We start from the raw sequence: 20,650 nt of genomic DNA, 5'->3' as shown, positions 1-20,650 counted from the left end.
CTAATTGAGTTGTACTCACCCATGCGTTGATAGGCGGGACCAAAATTGTCCCTCCGTACCCTACCAAGATAGTATGTGTTGCTCTGCTTTGGCAGATTCAACAACAACATGCGATTGAGGTAGTGGTAGGTATCACGGCATGGTAGGCATTACGAGTTGACGCAATTTAGATCTAATCTAAACGATGATGTGTATCATATACTCGATAGATCTAATGTAATCGAAGGGTGCATCATGTGCACGACTTAGATCTAATCTAATCGTTAGGCACTAATTAATTACTTAATTAACTAGCATGCATCACATACACACAAAAGCAATTAATTAAATAATTTTGTGATTATGTCATGGCCCTACTACGATCTTCTCAATCCAATGAGAAGATCGGATGGTCAACCTAAGGTCAACAGCTTCTCAAGCTCCTTCCTTTGACCACCTCATGTTGCTCGCGCCCTCCTCGTAACTCCGTCTCGAGTGGACCTTCCACCGCTTCAAAATTTACATTACATTTTGAAACTAGAGTTACATTCGAGTCTAAATCTAATTTACAACAAGAATAAAAGAGAAAGGCATGACGCGCAGGTCGCGAAAAAAAAACAAAATACAACACGCACATCACAACACGACACGCAGGTCGTATTATGAATTACAACACGAATTATCCAATCGAATTGGGTCTTTGGGCCATGACTATCACAAAAATAATATATAATTCAAAATTATATATTTCTATAATTTTCTGTAATTTTTCTATAATTTTTACAATTTTTACGAGTACAATTTCCCGGCTGTTCCGTTTAACGGTTTTCGGGCGCAATCGCGGAACGAATCCCCTTGCGGGGCCAGGGGCAACGCCCCTACCCCCGATCTAACCATCACGAGGGTTCCATTGCGATCTAACAGCGCCTTAGCCTGCTGTCCCAAAAAGTTTTGGGTTGAAACTTGGCCGTTTTGGAAAAATCTTCCCGGTAGCGGAAGCCTACAAGCACCGAAACACTTGTGCTTCGCTTCTACGAGAAAATTACCCATAAAAATTATAAAAATCTAAATTTACAGAATATTATAGAACTGAAAAGTTTTCATAAAACACAAAATAAACTCGTATTCGTCTTCGCACGTGGCTCTGATACCACTGTTGGATTTTTTCGGGCCGCGAAAACCGCATTTTCGCGTCGCGGAAACCCCGAAAGCCCCAAAGCCAACAGATCTGTGCAAAGAAAATTTTCAAAAACTACGAATATGAGTTTCTACCCAAGATCTACTCCTAGATCTATATGAAAAAGGGTTATACCTTTGAAGCGAAGCCCTTCGTGTTCCCGCTCGTCCAAACGGTGCCGGATCTCAAGAGTATCAAAATAGATACTCCTCTAGAAGTATCCACACGAACTAATTAGGTGGAGAAAGACCTAAATGAAGGTGTGCTAGCACCTTGATAGGTCACGGCAAGAGAGGAGAAGAGGGAGAGGGAGAGCTTGAGAGGAAGAAGATGGATTGAATGCACACATGAATGAAAAATTCATTCCACACCACACCATAGTGGTCGGCCACATTCAAAAGAATGTAACTACCATTTTGCATTAAGTGCAATTAATGTGTAGCCATTAAAGTGAAGAATTGTAACCTCCATGAGGTGGCATCTCACTTAATTAATCATGATGATGTGGAGCATCATTATTGGTTCACATCTTGCCAACTCACTAATGATGTGGCAAAAAGTCAAGTCAAACCTGACTCTTTCTCTTCCTCTCAAGTCAAGTCAAACTTGACTTAATCTCTCTCATGGTTGATCTAATCCAACCATTTAATTCAAGCCAATTTAATATAATGAATCTAATTCATTTAATTAAATTGATTCAATGAGTCATAATCTAAATTAGACTCATTGAACACATGAATCAACTTGAGTCCAACTCAAGTTAGCCCAATTTGGATTACTCTTAATCCAATTTGATTCATCAAATGAATCTAATCCTCTTGGTTCATCATATGAATCTAATCTCCATCTAATTGTCCTTAGTGTGTGACCCTATAGGTTCTTGTAACGTTGGCAATGCCCCTAAACCCATTTAGGAGCATAAGTAATGAGCGGTATCTAGCAACACATCATTACTACCCAAGTTACAAGAATGTTGAGATCCAACATCACCTTGTGACTACTAATTGTGACTCCTCACAATATATGACAAGTGTCATTCTATCCTAGACATCTAGATTGATCAATGTGAGGCATAGACCGTGTCATCCTCTGACCAATCTAAATCTTGAACTCCAAGTAGACTCACTCAATTAAATGAGCTCAATATCTCATATTGACTCATTTGGGCATGGTCATGCACTTCGTGGTCTCACTCTATCAAGAATATCGATGTCACTCCCGTCATATAGGAGGGATAGATCCCATCTACATCACTCACATCCCTCTGCATAATTCGTTACATACCCAGTAATCGCCTTTATAGTCCACCCAGTTACGGGTGACGTTTGACGAAACCAAAGTACATAACTCCTTATGTAGGGATCCATGGTGACTTTAGGTCTAAGGACTAGTAGTCAGACTAATAGCCACATGAGAAAGTATATGACACTCATATAACGATCCATGATACTTTCTCATGGCGGGTCATTCAGTATACATTCTCTAATGTATACCCATGTGTCAACTTGATATCTCTATATCCATGACTTGTGAGATCAAGTCATCGAGTTAACCTACATGCTAGTCTTATTGCATTAACATTGTCCCTGAATGTTAATACTCGACTAGGAATGATTAAGAGTAGTGTTTCCTATATCATCTCACTATCGATTCAACCAATCGATTGATATAGGTAAGAACCTTCTACTCAAGGACGTTATTATACTTAGTTTATTTGACACCAATACAAGTAAGTATAATAACCAAAAAACTAAATGTCTTTATTTATATAGAATATGATACAACAAGTCCAAAATACAATCATCAAATGATTGGCTCTAGGGCTCTAGCTAACACACATAACTATGTGTTTTGATGAAATCAAAACTCAAATAGATGAACTAAATCAACATCTTGAGTCTTGTTCATCATCCTAACATCTTACTTGTATATAATGTGTATTAAAATACATACAAGTCAACTTATAGTCTTTGTGAGATGTAGATTTTGATTTTTCCCTAAACTAAGGATCATGCATATCTATCTAGGCATTTTAGGAATTATGAACATCTACCTAGGATATCACTTGTTAGTAAATGTCATTGTCCTTAATTATAAGGAATTTAAAATAATGCATGATGATTTTATGGCATACATCAAAATGAGTAATTTTCAAAAGAAGACATACTTTTACTACCTGATGTATATATGACATGACATGGTATTTTTTATTTATTTTTTATAGTAAGCATGAATGTAAAATATGATGTCATGGCATATGATGAGTAAACAATTATGACAATTAGTATAAATAAAATATACCAAGATTATCTATCTAAGTATCTTAAATCCTTAGCTAAATTAAAATTTAATCCTTAATTGCCCTCATTTTCTTAAAAAATGTCAAAACCTAACTTGGCATTTCTTTTGCCTTTCCTACTTATGCCAATTAAAATTAAGTCATCTTCCTCAAAACTTGGCACATTTTACTTTTCTAAAGAGTAATCAATTAATCCTTTTCATTTTTAAAGGTTAACAAAAATCTTGAAAATGCCTCCAAGTGTCAACTTTATCAAGGTTGGGTTAACCACCCTACCCATTTAGAGTTGACACTCTCTAAACTCATCTAGAGCATAGAGAATATGCTCCTTAGAACCCAAAATCTATTAGTGCTCCTTGGATGCTCTAGGTATTCACTAGGGATAACTTCCCTAGATATCTTCCTAATAACCTTTCAAAGCTTCTTAGAAGCCTTGGTCACTTCCTCTAGGTCAAATCTAGGGATAGCTTCCCTTATGACCTTCTTGGTGACTTTCTTTGACTTCTTAGAAGTCTTAGTTACATTGGTCTTGACAAAAATACTTCTAAGGATAACTTTCCTTGTATGTTTGACTTGACCCCTAGTCCTAGAGTTGGTTCCATAACTATATAGAACCCTATGAAAAGAAGGGACATCCTTCTTGGATTTGGGTTTGTATCCCAAACCTCTATGCACATAGGATGACTCTTGTTTATCTAACCTAGGTTTTGCTCATTTTGATCCTTAAGAATATTTTCTATTTTCTTTAGGGTCTTTTCTAATTTATCAAGCCTTAACCTTAAGATTTGATTTTCCAACCTTAAATCCTTAGATTTTGATTTCCTTTGATTCCTATGAACATTTCTATTTTTAGTCCTATATCTAAAATCCTTAGAGTTATTGCCTAATTCGTTGTCTATTTTTCTAGCCTTAGATTGAGTGGTTTTAGCATGATAAGCTACATAATTTTCCCTAATTCTATCATGCTTCCTATTTTCATGATAAATAGCATTAAAATTATATAAACCATTTCTAGCATGCTTTTTATCATTGCTTAAGGGAATATGCTCAATAAATGATACCTTGGGTTTGCTCTTGAGTGCTCCCTCTTGACTTGAGCTTCGCCCCTTGACTTTGAGCAAATTCTTCCCCTTAGGACACTGACTCCGATAATATCCTTTTTGATGACACAAGAACACACAATGTATTCCTTGCTCTTCTTTATCACGGGACTGACCTCCTTAGGCTTCTCCTTAGCCTTTGGTGCCACTTGACCCTTTTTCTCGGTCAACTTAGGGCATTTGCTTTTGTAATGCCCTCTTTCCCTATACTAAAGGCAAATGATATGATTTTTATTATTAATAATTAAAATTATTATACCTTTGCTTGTAGGGGTGGCACATGATCCTCTATTTGATTTTTCTTGATTTGTGGAGGTGGCACCCCATCTTCTTCTTCTTCATTTGACCCGGAGGTGGAAGCCTCTTCTTGCTCTGGTGTTAGTGAATGATGCTCCCCCTCGATCCTAGAGGTGGAGGCCTCTTCATCTTCATCCTCTTGCACATGAAACAAAGAGTATGCTCCCCCTTTGCTCTTTTAGTTGCATTCCTTTGAAGATGAGGCTTCTTGGAATTCTTCTTCGGAAGTTGAACATCTCTCAACTTCAGAGTCCTCTTCCTCTTGGTCTTGCTTGAATGAGTTGCCCTCTTTGGATTTCTCTTAGTTTGGTACAGTGGAGGGTTCTCCATGAAGTTTAACCAACTTGCTCCATAGCTCCTTGGCATCTTCAAATTCTCCTATTTGCTTCAAAATGTTGCTCGATAATATGTTGACCAACATTTTGGTTACTTTGTCATTGGCTTCGCTTCTTTGAATTTGCTCTTGGATCCATTTGCTTTTCTTGAGAATTTTACCTTTTCAATCTCTTGAAGTTTCAAAGCCTTCCATTAGAGCAAACCCTTCTCTATCTCCATCACGAAGAAATTTTTTATTCTTGATTTCCAAGAATCGAAGCTTGTCATTGATGTGAATGGTGGAGGCATCCTTCTGTCGAATCCGAGTTCATCTCGGAATGCCATCTTGAAGTTGAGCCTTTGATAAAGTCTTTGACTTGTTGAAATTTACTTTAACTTCTTCTCCCTCTAGCTTATTGCCCTTTCTGGCCATGATTCCAGTGAAGTGACCTCGCTCTAATACCAAATCTTAAGGTCAATTTTTAGCTAGACCAGGGGGGGTGAATAGCTCATCGCGCTTCATTTGCTTGCTTTGGTGTTGTTGATATGCAGCTGAAAGAACTCGAAACAAGACTCACAACGCTAATACGTAGATTTACATGGTATCCACCTCAAGAAGAGGTAACTAATCCAAGGATCTACACACGACACACTCTCCACTAAGAAAAACACTTCTTCTCAGTAACTACCGAAGGTAGAGAAGCCTTGTACAACCTCTCAATACAAGAAGAAAGAAGTATAAGCTAATACAATAACAAATCTTATAAGATTTACAATGGAAAATCCTAGCTTCCTTCTCCTTCATGTTTAGAATGCCTCTTGACCTTGGAAATGCAGTAGCACCTGACTCCAAGAAGATTCAAGAACTGGTGGTGATAACTTGTGAGAATCGTGAGAGAAGACTATGGAGATCTCCCGAATCGCTGTGAGGAAGATGGCTTTAAACTCGACACTTCCTTCACAACTGTCACATCCCAATCGATTGGGGAGGCTTGAATCGATTTGCTGATCAATTCAAAGCGCCTCTCTGCTCTGCTGGAAACTTCTTGAATCAATCGACCGATCGATTCAGACTTTCTCACGATCATGTGAGAAAACCAGCCCCCAATCGATCGATCGATCTATTGGCGCTGCCCAATTGATCAATCGATCGATTGAACTACATTCTGTGATCGTGATTTAAGTTTCCAATCGATCGGCTGATCGATTGAGCTACTGTTTATTTCCGCACTGTGCCTAATCGATCAGCTGATCGATTGGGCTTGGTCCAATTTGATCACTTGATCAAGTTGACCAACCCTAGCTTGCTCAAGTCAAGCCTAGAGCTCCCAAACCCAACATTCAGTCAACCATAATCTGTTGGGACTTCTCGTGCCTAACATCTGATCAACCTTGACCTACTAAGACTTTTTCACCAAGTGTTTGGTCAATCTTTTGATCCACTTGGACTTTTCTCCTCGTGCTAAGTGTCCGGTCAACGTTGACCCACTTGGACTTACCATCTCGTGCCAAGTGTCCGATCCTCCATGACCCACTTAGACTTCCTTTCACCAGATGTCCGGTCACCCTTGACCCATCTAGATTTCCTTGTGCCAAGTATCCGATCACTCTTTTGACCTACTTGGACTTCCCAACACCAAGTGTGTGGTCAACTTTGACCCACTTGGATTTCCATGTGCTTGCCTTTACTCATCAGGTCTTTGCATCTGTCTAGCTTCACTCACTAGGACTTTTCATCTGCATGGCTTCACTCACCAAGACTTTCACCAAGCTTCACTCACTAGGATTTTTCCACTGCCTAGCTTCACTCAACGAGATTTTCACCTGCCTAGCTTCACTCACTAGGTCTTTTATCTGACTTCACTCACTAGGATTTTTCAACTTCCTGCCTTCACTCACCAGGACTTGTCTTTGCCTAACCTCTAATTAAGACTTTCCTAGTCAAGTAACTGATCAACCTTGGCCTACTTGAGTCTTCTTCACATCAAACTGGTCAAGCATTGAATAGAGAGGAATTGCACTAATAATCTCCTCAATCAGACGATTACTTTTGCAATCTCCATATATTGTCAAACATCGAAATCCAAACATCAAGACTCAAGCTTGAGCTAACTCAAGCATAATCAACCTGGTCATCCTTGACCAAAGGGATATTGCACCAACACTAAAGAGATCTTTGTTATGTACTTCATCCAATAAGTTATCAATAAGGCTATTTTCTTGATATTTTGAAGAGCTAAGTTATTGAACATGGGATGCCTGTATATTAGGCAAGAGCCTCTACAAGTAGTTTGGTCTTTCAAGTGGCAGTTTGTTTTCTAGGATAGAGAGGTACTATGTATCTTAGGCGGTACTACTTTTGGTGGAGGTAATACTAATGGAGCAGGAATATTTTGAGGGGCAATGCCATGCTTTTGTATTGATGTCGAATAGTCGGAGACAATAGTGGATATAATAGGAGTAGAGAGAAAATGGACATAATTCTTAGTGAGAAGAAGGTCATGGTCCAATTGGACAAGAAAATTCAATCCAAGAATTAAGTGGATATCAAAGTGTAGTAAAGGTTTTATCAATAAGGGTAGACTGAAAGTGTCATAGTTATTGTTTAAAATGACGATGTAGGTTTGTAACAAACTTTGTATTGGTTAGGATTTGACCATCAAACTAAGAACTCACCATTGGATGAGTAGCAATTTTGATGAATGTAGGAGGGAAATTTTCTAAAAGGGCATTTTCATCTATTATGAAGTTAGCTCCACTATCCAAAAAGGCATGAAGGGTGAATCCATGGCCATGGATATTGACCAAGCAGCAAACATGAATGTCCATGGTGTGACCAGTATTACAAACACTAGGTGTTTTAATAAAGACCATGTCTAAGTTCTATTGAGGTTCAGAGATGACTATCTCGTTTCCTTTATCAGCTTGATGAGGCTTAGGTGGCTGGGCCATTGGTCGGAGTAGTTTTATTTCATCCTCTAAGTTGTTAAGTCTAGTTTCTAAAATTGCAATTCTTGTTTCAAGAAGTAGGTTGCTTGGGGGTCCTGAAGTAATAGGATGGAAATACCTAAACTTTGTTCTAGGAAAAGTGTGCAATATTATTGTCTGCACAAGGTACACCTTCCTCTTTTGTCCATAGAAGGGTAGTAACCACAGATAAAACAAGGAATATTAGTAATTCCTGATTTTAAAGTTCACTAGTGTGGACATTCGACGTATGTATCCAAGGTATGTGATAATGTCTATCGGAGCATCATGTAAACTGGCTGATAGATATCTTCCCATTGTTCCTCTAAGTCATTTAAATCTTCTTGTAATATATCTCTAGGGAAACCATATTTGTCAATTTGCCTTGGTGGTTGTAAAAAAGAATTTATTAATTTATAATCTGAGGAAGATGAGACTTCTTCCAAGTCGTCAATGGATACTATTGAGTATATTGAGGATGTGTCAAAGACATCTGGTTATATTTCTACTAAATCCATGTTTGTACTATTTATTAGTTGGGTTTCTCTTGTGTAAAGGTTTCTCTTTGTAAGACAAGATGAGAAAGATGTCCTGGCTTATGGCAAGCGAAACATGTAATGGTGTTTGCATATGTTTTCTTAGGTTTATATTTCCTTACATATTTATCTTGTTTAAGGAGGGCTTCCTTTCCTTACTTTTTTGAATAAAATATACTTTCTTTGGGTTTCCCTTGTGTCGTGGCTGTATAATATGTCTACGAGGCTGTCGTCATTTTCTTTTGTATTGTTTATGTTGATTGGCTCCATATTATTGTGGAGTATAAATTTTACTACAAAAATCATAATGTTGGTTTTTAAGTTGTTTTTATATTTGTATGTATGGTATTTTTCTTTTAGTACTGCTATAATGTGTTGTATTTTTATCCCTATGTTATCATATTGTGGAAGTACTTTCATGTCTATCCATGCTTTATGGATTTCTTTTCCTAAATCATATGGTAATTTACTAAATAGTCTTTCCTCTAATTTAGGGTTGCAATAATTTCTAGAGATTGCTTTTAGAACCAAAAAGTCATTACAAAATGGTTTGATTTGATTCCAATTTAGAAGCTGTAATTACTCTAATTCTTGCTTTGCCTCTCGCTGTCTTAGGTCTAAACCCATGTTAGCATCTTTGGCTGTTAGTAGGTGATGTATAATATAACAAAAATTTAGGATATTATTTTCTTGAGCTGCTATTCTAGTACTATCTTCTAGGAACTTTTATTTATATACTTCCCATGCTGCTTTATTTATATTGCCTAAGTAATTTTCTCCTATATTTATCATAGCTTTTTTAGATTCAATGTCAAGTTCATGTTTAACTTAATTTGAACTGAAACAATTGCTTATTCTAAATGTGTTATGCATTTGAAAATCATCACATTCTGTTATTAAAATATTTAACAGTATAGAGTTTTTTTTAAAATAAATAATTTATATATATATATAAGTGATCTAATAATATATCGATCTTTTTTTTATCATTATTTAATTGGTTAATAGCCCTATGTGAAAGGATTTAACACGAGCTTTCTCACAAAGGCTGATCGAGACCAGATCTCTTAGTCATAAAAAAGTGGATCAAGGATGATCCATTCTCAATTATGGTCAGATTGCAACTGCGATCCGGTTGTAATTAGTTTTGATCTTTTCTTGGATTCACCATCCCATAAGTTATAGTTTGTGTCAGAGCGGGCGATCGGAGATTGTTGGAAGTGGGCTAGTGTCCAAGATGTCGGGCACTAAGCAGGGGGCGACCTCCGGTCACCCGGTCCAATCCAAACTATAACCTAGTGGGAACGATGAATCCAGAGAGGGATCACAATCAATTGCGACCGGATCACAATTACAATCTGACCGTAATTGAGAGTGATCCATCTCCTAATCTACTTTTTCATGGATCAGGAGATCCGCTCTCAAAAGGTTCCTCCGTGTTAGTAATGAAACGAGTTAACGGAGACGCTGAGAATAAATGTATCCACCTTTTATTAATAGGAGATCCGCTCTCAGATCAGATAAAAGCACAAACATTTAAGACGATTGCCCTAATAAATCAACTATTTTTGTAAAATATTAAAAAAGTAAATATCTATTTTACCCCTGGGTTCTGTAGGATACAGGCACTTTTAAAGAATCGGTCCTGCTCCAACCGCGAAGGATCTCTGCTATCGTTGGCAACTCGCCGTCTCGTCGATCTTGATTCATCTCTCGGAGATAGATCACCCGCCCCACTCTTGTCATCGCCATGGATGAGGAATACGACGTAATCGTCCTTGGAACCGGACTCAAGGAATGCATTCTCAGCGGCCTCCTCTCCGTTGATCGCCTCAAGGTCTCCTTTCTGCCCCCTCCCTCCGATGTCATTGTCTTTCCAGGGATCGGTTGGATCTTGTGTTTATAATTATCGTTGCGCTAATTTGCTCGCTAGCGACCCGTTTATGTCATCAAAATTCTGCCTTGCATTTCCTGTTTTCGATCGTGGTTATCTTTGTAGTTTTTGCACTCATGTTGCGTATTCGCTAATAAACAATTGTCTTTCTTTTATTTTGAATGCATATACCTTTAAGATTGGATCTAGATGTTCTTATCGGATACTTTCTGTTTGATCTGGAAGTCTTGTTTAAGAATGCCTTCGAGGGATATTGTTTGTCTTATGTTTGAAGAAAATATGTCCAGTGTTACCATAATTTGAAATTTAACTTTGCAAAATGGTTTTTTGATCGGACTAGATCCTGGTAGCAAAGGGCAAGGTTATTGTGATTTTGGCGCAGTGTTGTTCCTTCCTTTCTTAGTCATACTAACACTTGCATTCAACACAATTGCTTCCTGATTATTTCCTAAGGAGTGGAAAGACGTTCAGTTAGTTCAGTATTGTCATTTTTCTATTTCTTTTGGAGCAATCAAAGAACATTTTTTCATATTTAATTCTAGCCTTTATTGGCATAAATTGTTTACTATTCAATACTTTTGAGTTGTTATTGTTATTATATTCTGTTTTGACTTGAATTCTGATCTTCGACTCATTTTTTGGACATTTATATTGTCAAATTTTGCAAACCTTCATACTCTTTAATGAGTTCTCTATCATTTTTGGATGTGGCTTGAAAATGAAATATTTGGGTGGGTGTAACGAATGGGATGGGTTGGCATAGGGAAGTGTGTCTCTCTAAAATGCCAGCTTCTTTCATTCCTCTTAGTAGGTTTCTGCTTAGATGCAAATGCATGAGAATGTTACACTTAGATTTGTTGTGCTTTAAATAGGGATAATCTTTCGGGTATAACATTGAGATTTTTATTGTTTATTATGACATCTTAAAGGGAAGTTTGTTGATAACTTTGTTCTTGTTTTTAACAAATAAATGGGAATATACTACCCATTGACCACAATCTAGTTCTCTTAAGCAATAAGTCATGGTAGTCCATTCCACTAGGCATGGCCTAGGTGTTTTTTTTCCACACGTTATATCATATGTTCAACGATTTTGAATTTTTTTTCCCTTAATATCTATGGAAAAATAGAGGGAATTTTCCCTTGTGCAAAATTTATTCTTTCCCAAACCTTTTGTTAGTTTTCATACACTTCGTGGCAGTTGTACCCGATTCAATGAGGTTATACTGAGCTAATACTTATCATGTGGCTTTTTCCCTTTTGGTTTCATAAGTATCAAAGTTAATATATTGACATGTGTTTTAGTTCTTAAGAAATCTGAAATCAGATGACAAAAGAAGATCCTGAGTAAAAAACTTGATTATTCCTAGAGTGTTTTTTGTTTAACAAGTGCAATTATTTGATTCCTAAGAATTCCTAACTCTGATGTTATGAAAAGAAACCTTTGGCATAAGTGATGGCTTTTTAATATTTCATTCAGATAATACAAATCGTAGCTTCTATTGATAGACTATTAGCGTATGTATATGGATTTTTCTTTTTAAGGAAAAATATGTGAAAACTCTACTCTATTATTTTCTTGTTAGTGATATTTTATTATTTTGCTAGAAACATTTTTTATCATTTTGCTAAAAGAAATTCACTTATGTATTGTGTTAGGTTCTTCATATGGATAGGAATGATTACTATGGAGGAGAGTCAAGCTCACTCAATCTCATCCAAGTAAGAATTTGGAGTTGCTAAAAATAGGCATTTAGTCGAAACAACACTTAGAGATGCTTAAATATGTTGGAAATGTTTTTTTCTCAGCACTCATGCTTATTGGAAAGTATTAGTGAATAAGAAGTTACATGCCTCTCGTGCCTTACAATTCCCTGATAGATGAAAATGGCTTTCTTGCAGAGCAATAAAATTCTATATAAGAGATTCTATGTACTCTTTGTCATTTGATCATGCTTATTCTCAACTTAAGTTATAAGTCATGATGAAATAGAATCGATCATTAGACACCTATTATTTCCTTTTTCTTACCAAAATTTCATTTTCTTTTGCAGCTATGGAAAAGGTTCAGGGATAGTGATAAGCCTCCATCAAGTCTGGGTCCCAGTAGAGATTACAATGTTGACATGATTCCAAAGGTTCTCTTTGTTGTTTGTTTCCAATGCTTTGGTATTATTGATAACTGTAGAGTTTAGTGCTGGCTTAAAAATTCATTTGTTTGGATATTACAGGGAAGTTCTGTGTTACTATGATGATAAATACATCACAATCGTTCAAATGTGTATTGATATGACCTCTTGATTTTCATCTCTTTTCATTTCTAGTAATTTCAAGGTCTCTAGTCCCATTAATTTGCATTTGAACAATCTGTAATATAATAAAAAAAATGTTTGGCTATTTTTTTTTTAAACATAGAATGTTTTAGACTGTTTGATGAATTTCTCTTTACAAGTATCTCTCCAGAAATCTCAATCTTCTCATGCTAATTTGTGTTCTTTGTGGTTGATTAGTTTATGATGGCTAATGGTACTTTAGTACGCACACTGATACATACTGATGTTACAAAATATCTGTCTTTCAAAGCTGTAGATGGAAGCTACGTCTTTAATAAAGGAAAGGTATCGATCATCTTCCTTTATTTATTTTCAATAAGTTGCACTGTGTCAAATTTTTTGGTAGCTCAGAATGCTTAGGCCTAGTAATTTCTTCACCTGTCTATTGTAATAGGTTCACAAGGTTCCTGCCAATGATATGGAAGCACTAAAATCACCATTAATGGGCTTATTTGAAAAACGCCGAGCTCGGAAATTCTTCATCTATGTGCAAAACTATAATGAGAGTGATCCAAAAACACATGAAGGATTGAACCTGACAAGAGTAACAACGAAAGAACTGATCTCGTGGGTATCCATTCTTTTAGACTATTAGTTACATCCAAAAAGTTCCTTGTAATTTTATCTGAGTATTGTGTAAAAACTAACACAAATTGCGTAGCAAGCTAGAGTCTTTCTATCTTCTCTATTTAATAATAATATTAAGGATACTCGATAAAAAAATATCCTTGCTTAATGTAATTTAAGCATTTATTGGATGCAGATTCAGTAGTCTTCTATTCAGATATGCATCTTCTCATAAATAGATTTATGTTAGATGGTCGCATGAATATTCTTTTTTACATGAGACTGGACAAGATTCTGATTCTGAAATCTTTAAACAACATTTTCTTCATCCAATATGTGTGTACATATTATAAGGAGGTTTAGGACCTTAAGGCAATCTTAAAATCTTTTTCTGAATACAACATACTTTCTTCTCAAAGTACATATTAAAATGTTAGGTTCTCTTGGCAAGAAGGATCGTACTTGTCATAAATTTTTATGTACTAGTACATATGGTTTCTTATGAATGAAAATAAACTGAATTTTTGTGTCATAAACACAAACCTTAGAAAGTAGCATAATGCTAATAACATCGATGACCAGTGCCAGTGGCAACTCTCCAATCAAAGTAGCAGCTTTTGGAGTTGCAAATAGTGAAGAAAGAATAGTGAAGGTGGGTTCTTGTACTATTACTAGGAATACTGGGACTGTGCTGACAAATATAAAGTTCCTTCCCCACCAATAATGCTTGAGTAATGCTTGAGGGAAGAACTTGGAATTTCGTTTGCTATTTGACAGGATGCATGCAGCTGATCCAAGTGCTTGAGTTGAAGAGAGAAGCTGATATTTAAGAGATTCGGTCTCGTAGGAAGGTGGAATTTTAATGACTAGACTGTTTCCTGATCATTAGTGCTTTACTATTTTCAGAATATATTCATTTTAATACATAGGTCTGTCTTCCAATAAATTTAGGTCTGCTATCTTGATCATTATTTCTGCTGATTTAGAAATTATTGGTTCACTGGCTCTTTGTATCAGAGAAGGCTTTCATGTTGGTGCCTTAACACCTTTATTTTTCCTGGTTTTTATCATAACAATCTACCCAATCCGCTTGCTAAAAACTAACTCAAACTTCTCTATGCTATTCAGAAAATACGGTTTGGATGACAACACAGTTGATTTCATTGGCCATGCTTTGGCCCTTCATAGGGATGATCGTTATCTAAATGAACCTGCACTAGATACTGTGAAAAGGATGAAGGTAATTGCTTGCTGAATTGAACTTGTTATGGATTTCTCTATGTCAGATATTATTTCTTTCTCCATTAATTTCTGACAAATTTACATATATTTGTACTAGTTGTATGCTGAGTCTCTTCTGCGTTTTCAAGGAGGCTCACCCTACATATATCCTCTGTATGGTTTAGGAGAGCTACCCCAGGTTAGTCACAACTCTTTGGTTTTTTTTCTTTTAAGATTTTTCTATTAATCCTTAAATTTCTCTGAAATTACAGGCTTTTGCACGTCTTAGTGCTGTTTATGGTGGGACATATATGCTGAATAAACCTGAATGCAAGGTATAATTTTTGCTTCTCATTATTGTCATTGCTTTGATGTAAATCCGTATAAAAAGTAGATGCCGTTATCTTCATTGCTATAGCATTTCATGCCTGGATTATTCTACTTTTTTTTTTGTCATAGCTCAGTGTACTGTTTTCAGGTTGAATTTGATTCCGAAGGGAAAGCTTGTGGTGTGACTTCAGAAGGAGAAACAGCTCGATGCAAGAAAGTTGTTTGTGATCCTTCCTACTTGCCAAATAAGGTAAATTTTCTTTAATTCAGGTTGAAAAGCACTTGATTCCTTGTTGAGGTAAATCCATCATAATTGTAATCATGGAAAAAAGTTCAAATCATGCAACATTATAAGTGGGCTTTTGATTGACAGGTTCAGAAGGTGGGAAAGGTTGCAAGGGCTATTGCTATTATGAGCCATCCAATTCCAAATACCAATGAGTCCCATTCGGTGCAGGTTATATTGCCACAAAAACAACTTGGACGCAAGTCTGACATGTGAGTACGGATCTTTGTTAGATGCTCTCTTTTCTTTCAGGCCACTTTCGCTATTTCATGACTTATCATGATTGCCATTTCTTTTGGCTGGACAGGTATCTTTTTTGCTGTTCTTACTCACACAACGTTGCCCCCAAAGGGAAGTATATTGCCTTTGTGTTGACAGAAGCTGAGACTGACAAGCCAGAGGTGGAACTAAAGCCTGGGATTGATCTTCTTGGACCAATAGATGAGATATTCTTCGAGACTTACGATAGATATGAACCTTCCAATGATCCATCAGTTGATAATTGCTTCATCTCAACTGTAAGTGGTTTTGACACAATTCCTCGTTCTGTGAGACATTCTTAATTCATGTTGGTTGACCAAGTCTATCAACTGTAGAGTTACGATCCAACCACCCACTTCGAATCTACTGTGATGGACGTGCTTACTATGTACACTGCAATCACTGGAAAGGTAATACTTTTAAAATCATGCTCATAAATTTTGATTTCCCCAATACACTCCCATGATGCTTGGCATACTAACCAGAGAACTTGTTCTTACCTTAGTTTTGCTATTTCTTCTAAATAAATTGCTTGTATAGGCAGCGAATCCTCTGTAATATAAAAAAAGGTTGCATTCTAGTGGTACACACGTCTGTGCAGATTGCTCATTATTGCATAGTTTCCTTTTCGATGCATAATCTTGTCTTAATCCACCCATCCAGTGTTTTGAAGTCTTTCATATGTTTCATTATTGTTCTATTGAACAAGTACTTAGAATCCTTTTTTCCTTCCTCTACAGACTCTCGATCTCAGCGTCGATTTAAACGCTGCTAGTGCTGCTGAAGAATGAATAAAGTGCTATGCTACATTTTAGTCATGATCAGTTTTCATTACGGAGCCTTACTACTTGGCACTCAAGATCAATTTGAATTTTCTTCATGCAGCTCAAGTCAAGCAGCATTTTTGCTTTAGAACCTATAAATTCCTTTGAATAGTACAATCTGTTAAAAATTTCGAGGCATCTTATGAGTTGTCGTATTTCCTTTCTGGTTTTGGTCGTATGAGCTGTAGTTCTTGAGAACCTTTTTTTGGTGGAAGAAATGATTGATTGGACTAACCGAATGAGGCAAAAGTAATTAGTATTGACATAGTTCTTCTAGCCGATCTCAATGAATTGAAACAAACATGATTTGGTGATTATTATAATAAAACTATAGCAAGTTTTATATAGACTAGTCATCGTGCACACGTGTTGTATGTCTAATATAATATATAAATATGCATAAATTAGTATCCTAGGCCCATAAGGGTACGTCAAACCTATGCAATAGAGCGATGCTCAAGAATCTTAAGAGCAAGCTACTGTAACGAACTCTCCCTCATACAAAATTAATTTAATTTGTTATATGAGATATTAAATTGATAAGAACAAACACTACACTTGATCTTAGTCAAAAGACTAAGAAAGGTATACTTTCTAACGTTGAAAGTTCTCTACTCACGGTGTTGTCATTCCTAAGATATGAGACTAAAGAGAATGCATATTTTTTTATATAAAAAATAATTAAAAAAATTATTAATAAGCCTTAAAATTATTTGTAGTGTGAAAAGAAAAATTAATATTAATAAAGGTTCATATTCTTAATAAAATAATAAGATAATATGAAGTAAATGATTTTTTCCCAAAAGGCTTACATTGAGTATGGTATTTACCAAATGACGTATCATAGTTCTGTTTATACCAAAAGGCGCACATAAAAAATGTAATTCCTTTTTTTACCCCTCTCACCAACCTTCTCTTATTATTCAACATTTTCTAAGAATCCAAACTACATTTTTAATTGAAAATCATTTTGTGGTTCAGATACACGTGATCTTACCCTCTCTTTCCCTCTATCCTTCTTCCTAGTCTTATAAACATGAAATGATCATGAACCTCCTCCGCTTGTCACACCTCCTCGTGCTGTTTCGCGGGATTGCAAAAGACTATTTAGGGTTTAGAGATATTGTTGTAAGAGTTTTAAGAGACAAGTTCAAAGGATAACAACGATCAAGAACCTCGGCGTTGAAGGATAAATTTTTAGCAAGAGTACAATTAGTAGAAGAAGAGAGATAAAGATTAAGTGATGTATGTATAAATTTATTACTGTAAAATAGGGTTGTCATGTATAAAAAAACTATAGTTTTGTAGCAAAAGGTGATGACAAAAATCGTGTTTATGGTGTCATTGGATGTGTGGAGAAGAAATATTGAACAACACATGCAATATGATACTAAACTGCAATATGATTACTTAATCAGTTTGCAAGGTGCTCCACTGTGATGCTAAATTTCAACTAGACCTTGCTCATGCATATTAGGTTGATATGGTAGGTATTAGCACGTTGGGCCTAATATATGATCATATCAGGCCCACTTTCTTCCTTGATCAAAATTTTGATTTGATATCATATCTACCTTTTTCTCGCTCAATCCTTCGTAGTGATTGAAAGTTTGCATAAATCTAATTATTCTAGGTCCATCAGTAGATTTTGACCAAAATCCACTGATAGACCTAAACATGTTTGATTACACCCATTTAATGTGCTATGAGTTTCGAGTGGTGCATGAAGTTAAATTATGCTATCCATTGCTTATTTAGGGTTCTCAGTGGTGGTCCAACATTACGAGAAGGTTTTGCTTCAATGCAGGCCTGATATGGGATCATATCAGGTCCAACCTGATCTTTGGTTAAAACTTTACTTTTACACCATATATACATTTTCCTCGCTCAACCCTTTTTAGTAGTTAAAAGTATGTAAAATTATAAAAACCCTAGGTCTATCAGTCGGATTGTGTCACAACCACTAATAAATTATGAAAATATAATATGTGCACCATATCTATTGTTACTTGGTATTTGATAAATTAGTATGCACAGTAGCACTTGATTATGTAGTTGTAAGTTTACTAAATTAGTTTGTAATTTTATTTATAAGGGACAATCATATTACTGAAGAAATTCTATCTGAGATATGAAATACACTTGATGCAAATTCTTGCATGGGACATGGAGCTAATGTAGGAGAATCATCTAGAATAAATATTCCATCATTTTCTAAGTATAGAGGTATAAAGAACACAAAAAGAAATACAAGTAGCAATTTGACATTTGATTTAAATGAAGAAGTATTCTAGAAGATGAGGTTCTGAATCCTTGTACAACACTTGTTGATTACTTTGAGCCTACTTGGAGTGAGGAGGAAGAGCATTATACCTTAATCGGAGAGGAATTATAATTCAATACAGATGTATAAGAATTCTTAACTAATAATATGCAGATTGAACAATATGAAATTCCTCTAGAGTAGTATAGTGATTTAGAGGAGGAGTTCCTAATAGCCAATGATCTATATATTCTAAATTCTTGATTGTTCCAAAGGCCAAAAGAAAAGGCAATAGATGAGCATGAATTTTGTGTTAGATGTTTCTGTCTCGACAAGAGTTCAAGAATGCACTTATCAAACATGGCATGGTTAAACATAGGAGATATAACCCAGTTGCCACATGAAAAAATAAAGTAAAAGTAGTCTACTTCAATCAACCATGTACATGGAGAGTAGTTGCCCGGGGAGATGTAGAGTTTACTGTTATAAAATATGTAAAGTAACACCAATGTGACACTATTAGAGAAAGTGCTGATCATCAAGCATGCTCTTTCTCCTTTGTAGTGTCTTTTGTTGAAGAGCAATTTATTACTAATGAACAGTACAAACCAATTATGATTATATCAGATATAAAACCTAGGTTTGGAATGACCATATTATATAGAAAAGCATACATAGCTTGGGAGAAAGCGATGAAGAAAGTGGAGATTATGACTAAGCATATATAGATCTTCAACTATATATGCGTGAGTTAAGAGTCAAGGATCCTGAAACCTATATGGCACTACAAGGAATGGTGATAATTAGTTTCAGCATTGTTTTTGGGATTTTGGAGTTTGTCGAAGAGTATTTAGGTCTTATCTACACAAATTGATCGAAATTGATGCCACACATCTAAGAAGGAAGTATCTGGGTGTATTGTTGATAGCTACAACAATTGATGCTAATGACAATGTCCTTCCAGTAACCTTTAGAATCGCTGAAGTTGAATGTGGATCTGCATGGGAGTGGTTTTTGGATCATACTAAGAGATTCTTTGCTATTAATGCACAATCAATGAGCATAGTATCAGTTAGACACCGCAACATTATATCACCAGTTAGAAAAGTCTACCCAAATGCCCATCATTCTTTCTGTTGCTATCACATGTCTTGTAATATGGTAACAGATATTGGTAGTAGGCTGATATACGTAGATTATATACACTTTTATGCATACTTTGACATACATTCATGTACTTTATTTGCACTTGATCTGTGCATTTCTACACCTCTTATCATATTTTCAGTATAATTACTCTTCTTTGTCGGAGATCTACTCTTTGTGTATTTTTCTATTGACAGGAGCCACTTTTCGTATGAAAACAGTACTCATAGACGATTCAGAGAACAAGCAAAGCAAACGAGCTTGGCCATGTGAAGTTCACATGGTCGTGCCACTTATCAAAGGTGGAGAAGACTCTGGTCGTGTGATTCCACACGACCGTGCCAACCAACAGATAAGGAGAAGACTCTAGCCCTATGGATCCACATGACCGTGTGACCTTCCAGAGGAGGAGTAGACGGTGGCCGTGTGAATCCACACGACCGTGTAGATCATCTAGAGACTAAGTAGAACACGACCGTGTGAATCCATACGGCCATGCAACCTGACCAAAGGCCAAGCATAGCGTGGCTGTGTGTATGCCGCACGACCATGGCACAGGCTGTGCCAAGCCTGTACTCAGCACTATTTAAGGGGATCTCTTCCCCTTTCCAAGGAGAGAAAGGTTCTCCCTTCTGGAGATCTATCTTGGTGATGATCTACATTCTCTATGCTCTCCGTTCGATGATCCAAGGTCGTATTCATCATCTTATCGACTCCGGAAGCAAAGGATTGGATCCAAACATCACTCAACACAATCGGATAATCATTCTTTTCCCTTCCTCTTCTAGTTGAGTTTGGATGCTTTCAATTTTTATGTCTTTAGATTCTTCCCTTTGTGCCATGAAGTAGATCTAT

The 20,650-nt window shown here is 36.2% G+C and overlaps 1 protein-coding gene and 1 pseudogene across 1 annotated transcript; one reads left to right on the top strand and one right to left on the bottom strand.

Moving 5' to 3' along the window:
• The first annotated feature begins 10,324 nt into the window (after positions 1-10,324).
• On the top strand, positions 10,325-16,625 carry LOC122000126 (guanosine nucleotide diphosphate dissociation inhibitor 2-like). The gene is made up of 13 exons (XM_042554655.1): positions 10,325-10,507; positions 12,224-12,286; positions 12,619-12,702; positions 13,075-13,182; positions 13,292-13,464; positions 14,593-14,704; positions 14,804-14,884; positions 14,958-15,020; positions 15,164-15,265; positions 15,389-15,513; positions 15,609-15,819; positions 15,898-15,972; positions 16,303-16,625. The coding sequence occupies exons 1-13, from the start codon at positions 10,421-10,423 to the stop codon at positions 16,351-16,353; spliced, it is 1,335 nt and encodes a 444-aa protein (XP_042410589.1). The 5' UTR covers positions 10,325-10,420; the 3' UTR covers positions 16,354-16,625.
• A 182-nt stretch (positions 16,626-16,807) lies between these two features.
• On the bottom strand, positions 16,808-16,975 carry LOC122003169 (annotated as a pseudogene).
• Between the last annotated feature and the right edge of the window lie 3,675 nt (positions 16,976-20,650).

This window comes from Zingiber officinale, chromosome 7A (assembly GCF_018446385.1).
Source record: "Zingiber officinale cultivar Zhangliang chromosome 7A, Zo_v1.1, whole genome shotgun sequence".
NCBI lineage: Eukaryota > Viridiplantae > Streptophyta > Magnoliopsida > Zingiberales > Zingiberaceae > Zingiber > Zingiber officinale.
Note: the sequence above shows the minus strand (reverse complement) of the source record. Positions and strands in the feature narration are given on the sequence as shown.